Source organism: Centruroides vittatus, unplaced genomic scaffold (genome assembly GCF_030686945.1).
Source record: "Centruroides vittatus isolate TY-2023 unplaced genomic scaffold, ASM3068694v2 contig_879, whole genome shotgun sequence".
NCBI classification, from domain to species: Eukaryota; Metazoa; Arthropoda; class Arachnida; order Scorpiones; family Buthidae; genus Centruroides; species Centruroides vittatus.
The window spans coordinates 1111321-1127042 of NW_027122571.1; the positions used below are offsets into that span (position 1 = coordinate 1111321).

General features: G+C 35.5%; 1 protein-coding gene across 1 annotated transcript in view; it reads right to left on the reverse strand.

Annotated features, from left to right (window-relative positions):
• Positions 1-359: 359 nt before the first annotated feature.
• Positions 360-15722, reverse strand: part of LOC136983235 (spermatogenesis-associated protein 13-like) — a 34827-nt gene continuing 19464 nt past the window's right edge. Inside the window, exons 5-9 of the mRNA XM_067279922.1 lie at positions 12395-12520; positions 3014-3098; positions 1719-1877; positions 654-731; positions 360-576 (exon numbers count right to left, since the gene is read on the reverse strand). Coding sequence (XP_067136023.1) covers positions 389-576; positions 654-731; positions 1719-1877; positions 3014-3098; positions 12395-12520 — 636 coding nt within the window. The 3' untranslated portion in view covers positions 360-388. The remainder of the gene's footprint in view (positions 577-653; positions 732-1718; positions 1878-3013; positions 3099-12394; positions 12521-15722) is intronic.

Below are 15722 nucleotides of genomic sequence, written 5' to 3' on the forward strand. Positions count from 1 at the left end.
TACACATACTTATATACAAATTTTAATGATGTACTACGTATTTTAACATAAAACTCTCAAGAGAGATTTTATTTCTAATTTATCCTTATTCTATTTACTATGACCCCCTCAATTAAATTCATTATGAATTCTGTAAATTTTTATTTACTTTTGACAGAATTTAAGCTATGATTTCTCAGGTTTTAGATTGAACTAATCAGCTACAATGTTTTGTAAATAATCTACTCTAATTGGCATCCTTTTGTAGACTAGTATGATTCTTATACTTGAAATATTTCTTGTTTAAAATTCATTGTAAAAGTATAAATTAAATGAAATAAGTATGCCACATGTTCTTCTATTCAATAAATATCACACAATTATATTTTAAATAATTTTATCAAAAAAATCATTTTTTTCTTTTTTTTCCACTGCCAAAATGAAACCAACTAGATTCTTTTTTTCTTGACTTTCTTGTTCTTCCAGATAAAGATACAAAATCTGGTTGAAAATTAGAAGGCAAACTTCCTGTTCTTCCAGCAGCTGATAGATGTAATGGAGAAATATCAGGATAAGCATTCTTCTTATAAACTTTAACTAGAAAAAAATATTTAATTAATATTTTAAACATTTAATATTGCTAGTTTAAATTGAATTTAAAAGATATTTATTACCTCGTGATCTTCTTGGTTTAATTTTATTTATTACAGTTGCTCGAGCTATTTTTTTATCTTGTTGTGTTACAACAAATCCTGAAATTTTAAAAATTTTGGATAAGTAAAAATGAGGAAAGACACAAGAAAGTATTTTATTTTTGACATATATTTATTATGGAACAAAAATATTTTGTTTTTTTAAGAACAAGTTTAAAGCTTTCAAAATTTGTTTAAGCAAGCACAAATATATTTTACTAAAAACCATTTAATAAAATTCTTAAATGGCTTTTAATGACTTTTATGATGTAAATGTATAAATACAAAATTATTAATTTTGTAATCAAATAGATTCAATTATTTTTATTAAACAATGAAAATAATATATTTAATTCAATTAGTTATAAATAATAAATTTTAATATATTTTACAAACATTTTTCTAAATTCAGCAAAATTTCAATGTACATAAAATTTTCTTTTTAAGACAATTAACTAAATAGAAAATAAATGCAAAATTGGTATAGTACTACTTCAATTGTTAATATGTCTTCACAAAATATTAACGTGCTGACTGAAGAAAAAAGAATATTTTTTGAATTTTTCTATGTTCATGTTTTAGTCATATTTTTGGAAACTACAGTTAAAATTTTTCCTAATTCAACAGTAACAAAAATAAAATTATTTTCAAATTAGAATTATACAAATACAGTAGAGCATCGATTATCCGACCCCCAATTAACCGACTTATTGGTTAACCGACCGCGTTCTAGTCGGCAAATTCAAATGTCTGCTAGTGATGTGGCATTACAATATTTGATTGTCTTGGCTACTTTAGTATTATTTTTGTTAAATTTTTGCATGTTTTAGCTGGCAGCACTGGCTCGACCATGAAAGGGAGGCTAGTATTTAAACCAGGCCTAATACACTATACTAATAATGTATTTTTTCATACTTTTCGGTTATCTGACTTTTCAGTTATCCGACTAACCCCAGTTCCCAATTAAGTCGGATAAATGATGCTCTACTGTAATAATAATATTAAGTCCAGATTTTTGCAATTTAAATAAAAATAACTACTACAAACCTTGAGACTCGTCTTCTTTTACAATTTTACGTTCTTCTTTAAATGCATTTATCCATTTTGACTTTTCAGCAGCTGTTTTTGTATAAAACAAAAACCATTTCTTCCTTGGGGAACAGTATAATTTCCAAGCATTTCGTGCATTCATATTAAAATGAACATCTAAATATAAATGAAATAAAATTTAATACTCATTCAATTATAAATATATTATAATAAACACGTGAAAGACTATCAACTGTAGTCATCTAGACACTAAACTATCGTGACAATCACTCATCATAAAATATTCAATGTCGGACACAGTGCCCTTTGTTTAGCACGATTCCCAAACGTTCCATCGTCCATTAGGCCTGGAGGGGCAATAAACCCAGCAGGGGAACAGGAGGGGTATAAAGGGTCGAAGGGCCGACTGAAGCGCTCTTTTTCTTTTCTGTCTGGAGATCTGGACAGACCAAAGTGATCATCTGTATAAGGGAATTGGAGAACGAAACCATCGGAGAATAAGGAACCCGAGATGAGCTTCTGAGATACCCGTCCATGTACTTGATTGTATTCGGTAAATATAATGTTGTAAATAATTTTCACGGATCGGATAAAAATAATTGTCATGAAAATTGGAGTTGTAACTGTAACGAATATTGAACTTATGTTAACTCAACCTCAGATTGATAAAATAAATCTTACACTATTACCAAATTTTTTATTTTCTTTTAATTACCCACTTGCAATAATACTTTTGTTATTATTTGTTATGCGGTGAAATCTTTTAATCAGCTTTTTTATATCATTTAGTTTTTATCAAACATGATTAATCAAATATTTATTAATAAAACTTCACCATAAATTTGCATACTATTTTTCCTATTTTTTTAAATCTTGCATATATAAAATACACAAATATATAATCTTTGAGCAATGTAAAGAAAACGTTTGATGACTGAAGAGTCTTACTTAGTTTTACAAAGGGGATTTGAGTGCTTTTTTCCTCCATTTTGGGTGCCAGTTTGGATGCTTTTAAATGTAGTATTATTAAGCACAGAAAAACAACAAGAGCAACAAAGTGGCCTAACTGTCTATCTTTAGATCAAATTATGTTTAATTTAACTTAAAATTATAATGTGTACAGTAACATAAAATAGAACCTAAAAATCCAGCAATTCAGATTTCTGACTCACTATAAAATTCAGGTCTAACTTATATAATACATATCATATTCATATAACTAATTTCTGTTATTTTTTTAACAAATAAAATATTTATATAATGAGAAAATTCAATTATTAAATTATAATTACCTCTTCCATCTTCAATTTCTACTAATTGACAAGAATTTAAATTTAGCCTGCCTTTATAAATATACGTATTTCGTTTTAAAAGATCCTAAAACAAACATTTATAATGAAAAATTAATCATTTATAAAAATATTATAAATATGGTACTAATACAAATAGGTTATCATAACAACATATAATCCTGGTTTTCTGAAATTAAAATATATTTACAATATATACTCATTGACAAAAAAGGTACACATCAAAGAGGTATTGAATTTGGCAGTCTTATTATAGCCCAATTTGGCAAATCAGATGATTTTCCAAAGAATTGGGCTATAATAAGACTGAGTTAGTAATTAGATACAAAGTAATTTGTCTAGAGGTATAATTCAGCAGATTGTCTGGTTTTAATTAAAGTATCAGGTTAATGAAGTTGTTTATTTAAACAAGCACACTGAAAATTCTGAACACAGCAAGCCTGTGTCTTTTTATAGAGTACTGAGATATACAAACAATTGCCTAAATAATCAAGCTATCGTTCGGTTATGTTTCTATATACATATCTGGTTTTGTAATGTTTGGAGTACCGAGATACTGATTTTAAGGCATTGTGGTGGGTAAACCCCCCCATGTATTTTATGTATTATTATTGATTTTTTGCTATGTTAACGTTTAATATATCTTTCCTACTAACCCTTTCATTTCCCACTGTTAAACCCACGAAATGGAAAAATAATTACTTTATGGCGTGTTTTGGGCTAGTGGAGTCCCTGTACTGAGTAAGGGGGCATAAGGGCAATTTTTAGTCATTCTGAGTCAAGACTGCGAGACGAGAAGCACGTGGTGAGAAGGGAGAAAGGTAGAAGTGTCGACGAGAGAAAGGCTCAGTTAACGGAGATTCAGAGGGATTGTGTGAAAGGACTGGAACGATCAAGATATAAAGGAAGCTTCATAATTGGATATTTCGTCCTGCCGAAAGGTATCCACGTGGTCAGGTTGTATCTTCAATTAATTGTGATATACGTCGCAAATTGCCCAACTCGTCGGACAAAGAAAAGGGATCCCCTTCTAACATAACTTTTCTATATTCTTTCTCTAATGTAAGTAACAGTAGTTTTAGTTTAAGTTAAGTAAGTTTTAATTAGTATTATACGACGATTTAAACGGATTGTGAACTGGCCGGTTTCGGGACTCACATGTGTAACTATATCTATGAGCTTTGTGAACAAGAAGAAATAAACGGTTTAAATTCTGTAATTTAAGGTGACTGTAAATAAATAATTTCCATTATCGTTTACTTGAAAAATGTGTTAATCTGTGGTGTATTATTTACATAATGTGGTTTTCATTAACCCGTCACACCACAGCATTTTAGTGATTACCAAGTATGCAATTGGGTCACAACCATAATCACTTACATATCTGTCCAAGATATAGCTGTGTAGCTGTGTACCACAGTTTACAGAATAATTCTGTCTGGGTATGTAACTTTTGTAGTGCTACGCAACTATGTATTATTGTTATTATTATTATTATTAATTATTTTCTCGGTTTCCTTTTTGTATGTATCGGGTTTTCTTGGTTTGTACCGTGTCGCGTGGAATTTTCTTATGATGTCACCTTAGGATACGTGAGAAGCTTTCTGATTGGTCCAGAGTGGGACAATAAGTGAAGCGGACTTCCGGAGAGCGGGAAATATAAATTGAGGGACTCTCACGATTGAGGACACTTTTTGGCTGCTTTTGGATTCGTCGAGGAAGGTTGCCGAGGAAGGGTCAGCAAGGACGTCGGAGTTAGACCGGGAGAACAGGAGTCTAGAAAGGGCGACCACTTTCAGTCGGGAAGCACAATCCGTTTCCATCGTAGTGTAATTGAGAAGTATCAACGAGGGACGTACTTCTGGTGACGTAAATTACGTTCAGGTATCGGAAAGAACTATTAGTTTTGTGAATTAACGTAAAGAAAAGGAACGCTTGGAACTCGAGATCGTGTTGCATTTACTTAACATAATACCGTGATTCGTCGAAGGCTAATATATGCAATTATTGTATAGAAGGAAAATGTGTATGTATATATGTATATAGAGTATTGTAAATTTCGTTAGTTTTAAGTCGTGTATCGTGTAAACTTGAGGGTTAGGAAGCATCTCGCGGTTATTGTACTGTTAGAATAAATTACTGTTGTTTCGCCAAATTCGTGCACGTGTAATTGGTCATTACTTGAGTCCTTAACATACATCCTTATTACATCCGTGGACTTAGATCCATCGGATAATCAACATTGGCGTCCGCGACAGGATATTGATCGGGTTGTTTGTTGTAAAAGGACCGACCAAACGTGCATCTTGTATTAACCCCTCATCCTACTGCCGCTTATATCTGTAATTATAGCCATTGGAATTGTAAATTATATTATTGTAAAACCAAAAGGTTTCGGTAAACTATGGATGAACAAATTACCAGCGGATCTTCAGGGGCAGGGGAATTGGGCAATGTGCCTATTGTAACGGGATTTATGGGCATGATCCCATGTTTTTCGAACCTGCCCGGAGATATTTTAGATGTGAGTAGGTTTTTCCAAACCGTCGAGAACGTCGCGTCGTTGGCAAGCTGGGATGAGACTGTGAAGGTCACCGTAGTTCAAGCCCGCCTAAAAGGTGAGCCCTTGTCTTTATTTTTCGATTTAAGGGACCAGGGCGTCATGAGCTATGATGAAATAAGGAGGGCTCTTATAAAGTGCTTTGGTCGTAAAGAAAAAGAACAGGACCCGTTTGATCAGGTATTAAAGATCTCCCAGAGAAGAGGGGAGAGGGTTTGCGAATACGGGATTAGGATTAAGTCGTTGTTTTCACGAGCGGTGACGCGCAATTCTAATTTAGCGACGCTTCGCGACAATGCTGTTAAGGAATGCTTTATAAAAGGACTACTAGCGGAGATTAGGAGGCAGGTGATGCAGAGGCGGCCGGACACCTTGGATGAGGCGATAGTAAAGGCCGAAGAAGAAGAGGAAATCGAATCGGCCTGCAACAAACGAGGTGGGATAAGTGAGGTATGCGCAAATGTTGAGCATGAAAGGGGGTTGGAGAGAAGGGAAGTACAATTGGGTAAGCGTGTAGAGGAGTTGGAGACTCAAATAAGGAGTTTGACCGAGTCCATGGCATCTTTACTCGAGCACATGAAGGGGAACAATAACCGCGAGAGGTGGGGAAAAGAGCGCCGTTGTTACACGTGTGGTGAAATAGGCCATATTTCGAGAAAATGCAACAAGAGAAGAGGTTTAAACTAGTCAGAGGTCATTTGAAAGGTCAGGCGAATGACCGGTTAGTTAAATTAGAACTGACCAGAAAGATCCACTTGTCAGACCGGGGGTTACCGATTGTAAGAGGTGTAATCCTAGGACGTGAAATTGCTGGTCTAGTAGATACAGGTGCAGAAAGGACCGTAATTAAGAATGAATTGACTGAATATATCAGGCGTGAAAATAGGAATTGGGTGGTCCCAAACAATTCATGTATTAGTGGGATGTCGGGAGCACTCATAAACAGTGATGAGGCCGTAGCAATCGAGTGCTGTTTCCACGATGGGAAAAAGGTATGCACGACAACACCAAGTGTTGGGTTTCCTGAAAGGGCAGGTTACGAGATGATCATCGGGATGGACATTATTTGCCAGCACCCTGGGCTGTTGGTGGGGATCGAATCAGTGGTTAAGGCAGATAAGCAAGGTCGTGAAGGGAGATTTTGTATTAATATAAATAGTGAGGTAGGGGTGGCAGAGGTAGAAAGAGAGGTGTGGAGATTGGATCACCTAGATGAACCGGTTAAGAGGAAAATAATAAATATTTTGAGAAAGTATCCGGACGCTATTGCTAGCGAAATTGCCGAGTTATCTGGCACTAGCAGACATATGCACTCTGTTAGCCTGACGTCGGAACGTCCGGTCAACGTTAGACAGTACCGAATTCCGTACAGTTACTTACCTGGCCTTAAGAAGCAAGTTAGTGAGCTGATAAAAGCAGGTATATGTGAGGAGAGCTCATCGGAGTGGAACTCTCCTATACATGTTGTTCCTAAAAGCTCTGGTGAGATTCGTATCACTTTGGACCTGCGAAAAATTAATGATATAACAGAACCCCAAATATTCCCGATGGCTCGAATAGACGACATCTTATCCCAACTTAATGGGAACAGATATTTCTCGGTATTGGACTTAAAAGCAGGGTATTTCCAGATTCCTCTAGATCCCAAGGTAAGACACATATTTGCGTTCTCCACACCATGGGGAAAATACCAACTTTGTAGGATGCCTCAGGGTGGGAAGAATAGTGGGAGGTTTTTCCAATACATTATGACGAAGATCTTAGCAAAATTTGTCGGAAATAGCTGCTTTGTGTTTCAAGATGATATTGTATTATTTTCACAAAGTTTGGAGGATCATCTTGAGCTTGTCGATCGAGTAATTAGTACATTAAGGGATGAGGGCCTAAAATTAAATCCGAGTAAATGCCAAATATTAGCAAAGGAGGTGAGATATTTAGGACATATTATTAATAGCGAGGGTGTGCGACCTGATCCCAACAATGTTGAGTCGATCAAGAAAGTGGAAACACCTCGTAGTGTAAAAGAGGTCCGCAGTTTTCTCGGTGTGGTTGGATTTTTTCGGAATTTTATCCCGTCGTTTTCCGATATCGCTGCTCCATTAACAGAACTCACCAAGAAAGGGAAGAGATTTTTATGGAGCCCAGAATGTCAGAGAGGTTTTGAAAAGTTAAAAGAGGCAATAGCAAGCCCACCAATTCTAGCTCACCCGGATTTTGATAGACCATTCTATTTGCACACTGACGCATCTGACAACGCGGCAGCTGCGGTGCTCGAACAACGGCACGAAAAGGGACTGGCTCCGATAGGCTATTTTAGTAGGAGATTTCAAGGGGCAGAAATCAATTATTCCACAATTGAGAAAGAATGTCTAGCAATTGTTTTAGCCTTAAGACACTTCAAATTTTTAATTCTAGGCCAAAAAACGATAATACTCTCTGACCATAAACCCCTTGTGTTCCTTAGCAACATTCAAAATGGGAGCAAGCGTCTGACTCGTTGGATAATGGAGATTATGGACTACCATATAGAAGTCCAACATGTGAAAGGCGTTGACAATAAAGTAGCGGACTTCCTTTCGAGGAACGTTAACGGGGTTCATCACTTCGATGTTGAATCTACAAGGGCTGTAATCCCTAATAGATACGAGATTGGTTTATCACAGGATCGCGATGAAACTTTTGGCCCCATAAAAAGGGATTTACTGAGAAGCCCCGGGAATAGAAATATTGGGAGCTATATGCACCAGTATGTAGTAATAAGCGAATGCCTGTATAGAAGAAGCCTCTTGAAGTCCCGTGACAAGTATGTTAGCCAATTATGCGTAGGGGAGGATCTTGCTAGGGAAGTGATTAAGGCTGTTCACGAAAACAATCTGTCGGGGCATTGGGGCGTGCGAAAAACTATAATTAACATTGAGAAACACTATTATATTCGGAATTTGAGAGAGAAGGTCGAAGGTGTCATTAAGACGTGTGAAAGGTGCCAGAGGCATAATGTACACAAAGGAAAGGCTCCTTTCCAAGAAAACGAGACGGCTGAGGCACCTTTCCAAAAGATTGCTGTGGATATAGTAGGACCTATCCGCACATCGAGCAGCGGTAACCGATTCATCCTTGTAATAGTAGATATTTTCACTCGTTTCGTCGAAGCACACCCTTTGAAGGACCAAACTGCATGGTCTGTGAGTAATACAATATTTAATGAAATCGTTTGTAGGTACGGTGCCCCAGAAGTAATTATTTCCGATAGAGGTACCAACTTTCTATCATCTTTATTCTCGGACTGTTGCAAGTGGTTAGGAATTAGGAGGAACATTACTACCGCTTATCGACCTTGTGCGAATGGCACGTGCGAACGGGTGAACAGATCGTTAGTCGAAATGATAACTAAATCCTCTGACGATGGGAGAGTCGAATGGGATGAAATGATACCTTCTGCATGTTTTGCCTATAACAATTCGCACCACACTGCCATAAATGAGTCACCTGCCTTCCTCTTGTATGGTGTTGATCCCCGTACCCCTAATATCGAATACCTGCCTGATGATATGTCTACCGATGAGCGTAGGGCATTCCTGGTCACGAAACTCCGTGCATTACGGGAAAATGCGAGTATCCATGCGCGAAATTACAACAAGAAAGGAAGGGATTATCGAAGCAAAGGGAGAACATTAGTAAGTTTTTCGGAAGGGCAGAGGGTTTGGGTGAGAAAGAAAGGTGTTAAAGGGAATAAGTTTTCTTATAATTATAAAGGACCCTTTCGGATCACCAAGGTGATAAACCCAACTACGTATCGTGTGGAGGGTTGCAATATGAAGGATCAGGAGACTGTCCATGTCGATCGCCTAAAACCTTGCTATGGCTATCCGATTTGTAATAAGAAAAAAAAGAGGGAGGATAGAGGAATTGTACTGGAGGATGATGATGAAGTCCTGGATGATCGGTTGGTGAGGAGACGTGGGGTGGTCACTAACACGCAAGGTGTTGACACAAGTGGTGTGCAGAAGTGCACTGACCTTGAGGTGCGTAAGAAACCTTATAACCTACGTGAACGCAAAATTGATTTCCGTAGTTTGCACTACGGGAAGTGAGTCGCTTGGGGGGGAGATATGTAGTGCTACGCAACTATGTATTATTGTTATTATTATTATTATTAATTATTTTCTCGGTTTCCTTTTTGTATGTATCGGGTTTTCTTGGTTTGTACCGTGTCGCGTGGAATTTTCTTATGATGTCACCTTAGGATACGTGAGAAGCTTTCTGATTGGTCCAGAGTGGGACAATAAGTGAAGCGGACTTCCGGAGAGCGGGAAATATAAATTGAGGGACTCTCACGATTGAGGACACTTTTTGGCTGCTTTTGGATTCGTCGAGGAAGGTTGCCGAGGAAGGGTCAGCAAGGACGTCGGAGTTAGACCGGGAGAACAGGAGTCTAGAAAGGGCGACCACTTTCAGTCGGGAAGCACAATCCGTTTCCATCGTAGTGTAATTGAGAAGTATCAACGAGGGACGTACTTCTGGTGACGTAAATTACGTTCAGGTATCGGAAAGAACTATTAGTTTTGTGAATTAACGTAAAGAAAAGGAACGCTTGGAACTCGAGATCGTGTTGCATTTACTTAACATAATACCGTGATTCGTCGAAGGCTAATATATGCAATTATTGTATAGAAGGAAAATGTGTATGTATATATGTATATAGAGTATTGTAAATTTCGTTAGTTTTAAGTCGTGTATCGTGTAAACTTGAGGGTTAGGAAGCATCTCGCGGTTATTGTACTGTTAGAATAAATTACTGTTGTTTCGCCAAATTCGTGCACGTGTAATTGGTCATTACTTGAGTCCTTAACATACATCCTTATTACATCCGTGGACTTAAATCCATCGGATAATCAACACTTTTTTGTCATTGAGTGCATTATAATTTTTTCTGGATTTAGATTAATATAACAATGATTGTTTTGGATCTACATATAATGGTTTATCTTCAAAATATATTTAATTAATGTAAGCATGACTCACAAATTCTTGTTTCATTTTTTTGAAAAATATTATATATATATATTGATCAACTGAATTTTTTGTGTGCAAATTTCATGATCATATGTTTTCTAATGTTTTTAATGCTTAAATAATCAATTGTATATATACTGATGTGATAACTGTAACAAAATAAGAATTACTGTAGAATTCTAAATTTAAAAAATTTTGAAATCCTAAAACTACTGTGCTAAGTTAACAAAGTTTTAATATTGTGAAGATTTTAAATAGTCTTTTAAATCCAAAAATCTTGGCAACATTATAAAAACAGTTTTTGACATTGCTTGTTAAGGTAACCAACTATTTTATGTACAAAAGAAGTTTCTGGCTTTATTTTAAGCCAACAACATTTTTTCATAAATAAAATACAGTAATTGGTTACCTTAACAAGCAATGTCAAATAACTGTTTTTAAAAACAGTTTTCTAGTAAATTCTTTTCACATTGTTCTAGTAAACTTAAATATTATTTACTATTGTCAAATAGTTTTAACTTTTTATATTATAATTCTCAATTTTCAACTATAAAAATTAGTAATATATTTTCAAGACTAACAAAATTATAACTGATCTAAAGACTAGAATAAAAAAATAATATATGTGTAGACAATTGGAGAAATACATTATGAAATGGCACAAAATGGCTCATGCATGTGTAGTGCTATGCAACTATGAATTGTGTAATTTTTTTGTATATTTATATATATTTTGTTCTGTCACTCTGTCTTGCGTTCTCATTTATTGTTGTTGATGTATTGCATAAACCTTCATCCTTGCCCTGATATCACCTTTTCTTGGATGCCATGTTTGGGGCCTTATAATTAGTCTAAGATAGAGTCACATATGAAGGATCTACTTCTGAGAAGTGGTAAGTATAAAGGACATGAATCTTTGCATCTGAGGCTATGGTTTTTAGAAACTCTCCTGGAAGGACACAAAGCGAGAGGGAGCAGGAACACCCCAGCTGAACCTCAAAGCCTGTGATTTCAATGGATGAGCTACATTAGAAGAAAAAAGAAAAACCCTGGAGACAGCAGCCATCAACAAAGGGATGTCTTGGACAGAAATTGAATAATCCGTTTCCGTGCTGGAACAGTGAGCCATCAGTGAGGGATATCTATATTTGTGTCTCTGGGCATTTGAGGATCAAAATAGGATGACTAGTTGTGAGAATACATTTTTTTGTGTGTATACATTCCTGTAATCTTTTCATGATAAATATATTATCGCAGGATCATACGGGGCTAGTGTGTGTAAGCATTGTATTGAGGAAAGGGAAATGTATGTATGTGAAGATCTATTGGCTAGTAAGACATGAATCATTTCATGTTTGCATGATGTGTATAAACTACAGTTGTGTTACTGCATACTGATTACCTGTGACAGTAATCAGTATGCAGTAACACAACTTCTACTAACCACACTTCGTGCTGTGGTAAATAAATGTTTTCGTTTGGTCAGTGTACATGTCTGTGTTTTTGGTCAATGCCTGTGTCTTTTCATGTTAATTTCTTTATATTCTATGGGTCTTGCTCCACAGGAGAGACTACACATGAATTAAAAATTATTGCAATGTATAAACTTATAGTGAAAATGTCATTAAGACAAAATAATTCTTATCTCTGTTTTTATAATAAATAATGTATTTTAAGAAAGCCAGATTAAGTTAAACTATTTAATTATATTTCTGAATAATTAGAACAATGAAACATACTATTCATCTAGATAATTCATATTTTAAAATATTCGATAATAAAATACTCACTTTTTTACAATAGACTAGAAGATTATCAAAAAGAAAAACATAAATATCTCTTGACCATGATGATGACACTCTCGTTACTTCTCCTGAATGAATTAACATAGTACTGGTATCAAGAAGTTCAGGGCCCTTAAAATTTAAATAAGTATTTTTTGTTTAATAAATATGATCATTTTAAATTTATATATATTGAAAATTGTAAAATATGTTAAAAGAACAGTGTCTTTAAAAGAAATTTATGTTTGTTACATAAAATTCAAACTCCGTGGAAGACTGGAACAGCACAAATACAACAAAATAACACAAACCATTGAACCTTAAATAGATTCCAGTAGAAGTTTAATGCAAGTAAACTGTGGACAAACATTTTCAATCTTTGTGAGACATCTTCATCATGTCTGATATTCCAATTTATGAGGGCAGTTTTTGTTTCAACCTCTGATGGTCCATAAAACAAAGACAAGTGTAAATAACAAAATGAATTTATTACCAAAAGTTAGGTACAAACATGATTACTTTTCAAAATAATCACTGTAAAGATTGAAACATTTGTCATATCTGTGGATGATCTTTGCAATCCCCTCTTCATGGAATGTTGCTGCCAGTGACTTGAGATGGGCCTTAACATTGTTTTGAACATCATTATTAGTCTCAAACCTCTGCCCTCCTAACCACTTTTTTAGTTCAGGAAAGAGGTGGAAGTCACTCAGCACTAAATCGGGGCTATACACCAAGTGTTCAAAAAGTTTCCATCAAAATTGCTGAAGAAGCTGTTAGGTTACAGCAACACTGTGAGGTCAGGCATTGCCATGAATCAGAACTTCAGAAGTCAGCATGCCTCTTCTTTTCTGTTGAATGGCTCTCCGCAGTCATCATAAAGTCTTGCAATAAACAGCTGCATTGATCATAGTCCCTGGTTGCATAAACTCAACAAGCAACACATCTTTTTTGGTCCCAAAATACAGTAGCCATAACCTTTCAGTTGCTAAAGGTTTGTTTGAACTTTTTCAGTTTGTATGGCGAGTTTGAGTGAATCCATTGTTGTGACTTGTTTTTTTTTCAGGAGTAACATACTGAATCCAAGTCTCATCTCCAGTCAGAATTGATGTCAAAAAATTGTCACTTTCAGTCTCATAATGGGTGAGGAACATCAGTGCTGCTGCCATTTGGCTACTTTTGTGGTCATCAGACATGATCTTTGGAACCCACAGTTTTTTGTAGTATAGGTGATCTGTTACAATCCTGTAAACAGATGATCTTAAAACTTCAGGAAATTCCACACACACTTATGGTAAACCTCCATTTTTTTCAAATCACTTGGCCAACTTGTTGAACAACATTTTCTGTTGTGACAGACAACCCCTTCATCATAAACATCAGTTTGGCCTTCTTTAAATTTGTTACACCATTCATACAAAAACCATTACTCATAAAGTTTTCACCATATACCCAGCTCATTCTTTGATGAATTTCTGCAGCACTATTCCTTTCTGCTTGAAGAAACCTAATTATGTTAAACAACTTGAACTTGGTGGGAGAGTCAATCGTAACAGCCACATTTACATGCTTGCAACAAAGCTCACAATGGAATAATGATGTTGGAAGTGGCAGTGGCTATAGTGGAGGAGATGTGCAATCACCCTCTGTGCCCATCTCCTTCCACTCAATTGGCTGTTTACCTGCAAGATCGGAGGTTGAAAAAAACCCGCCTATGTAGAATAAGAGAAAAGAACACATTATGAATGTAAAGTTTTGAATAAAAGCAACGTTGTAAAGTACTATTTTTTTTTTAGTATCTTAGGAAACCGACTATAATTACGGTCGGTAAAACTTCCGTTAACCTAACGGGTACTTCACGCGGATTCGAGATTAGTTTGCCAGGCCTGGGCTTTTAAGCGTGCACCGAAAAATTAGTAATAACGATAAATATCAAGTCAAATCAAAAGTTCAAATATATTTAATTAGCAACTAGAACGTACTACGTACAAATATCAATAATTCCAAACAAAATTTATTAACGAAAATCAACAAGTCAACCCGACAATAAACTTAGCTTAACTTAATAGTAATTTCCCCTTTGAAATTCGACAAATCAAATACTTAGCAACTATGAACAAAATCTCTTACTAATTAAACGTCTATCCGTCACCTCACTATACGAAGAAACTATTTCCTCAATCCTTTCGATATCGTCAAATCGTCAATCGAACTCCTCTTTAGCACCTTGGATCGTCCAATTATCAATCTGGACTTCTATCAGAAAATACTTCGCTTTCGAATTAACCTCGCTCTCACAGTCGCCTTGATTTGGAAATCACCTCTCCTTCTTCGGTTAACGTACGGGTTTTATACTGTGAGGTGACGTCACATTTGAGCTGGGTTACTCCTCTTATTTACATACTTAGTTGCTAACATTAACTTTGTTCTGCCAGCTTTAAGTTTCTGACAAAGCTTATAAACCGTTTACAAAATATTTATCATAATTTTCTGGAATGTTTAAGACGGTTTATCAAGTATTTCTCTACTAGTGATTGTGGGGACTCCCCACCCCATTTTTTTTCTGTGGACTGTTACTTCCGCCGGGCAGCGCAAGTGCGCAAGATGTTTCCTATGGCGCTTATTTCTCCGTGAGTTGTTTTTTCTTCATTTTTCATTACTAACAAGAGAGTGGTGGGGAACCTTCGTCCTAAATAAACATAAACCCCAAACAAAAAGATAATAAAACGGAAATAATAATAAAATAAAAAATAAGGTTCGGACTCAGTTCCTTACACCGTGTGAGATATTAATAAATTATGTAAGTAAATTAACATAAACATTAACGAGATCAATACATAAGTAATAAATATAAAATGACTCCATAACCCCTATGTATGTTTGGAGATAAGAATTCTTGATTTAACATTTTGAAGTGTAAACATCTTGCCTCTGTTTGTCATACGAGTATAAAGACTGCTAGGCATGTGATAAGAATTTCTTGTCCTTGAAATTAATTACTTGAAATTAATACAATAACTTTTTTTTTTTGGATTTGAATATCTCAATGGCTTTCATTGCCCTGATGTGTTCATTTTGTTGAGCTCGTCTGATGAGGGTAGTTTTGTCAACATGAGCTTGCACATTATTCTCAGATGTTTATATTGTCAGAAAAATGGTGTGTTTTCTTCTATCTATATTGTGCTTGTGTTTGGCTAGCCTCTTTTGGAGTAATTGTTTGGTGGAACATATGTGCTCTAGGTTGTATTGGAATTGGTTGTTCTATTCCCAATAGAATCCTATATATACCCAGTTCCCTAAATCTGTTAACATTGTCTTTTCCATTTCTAGGAAT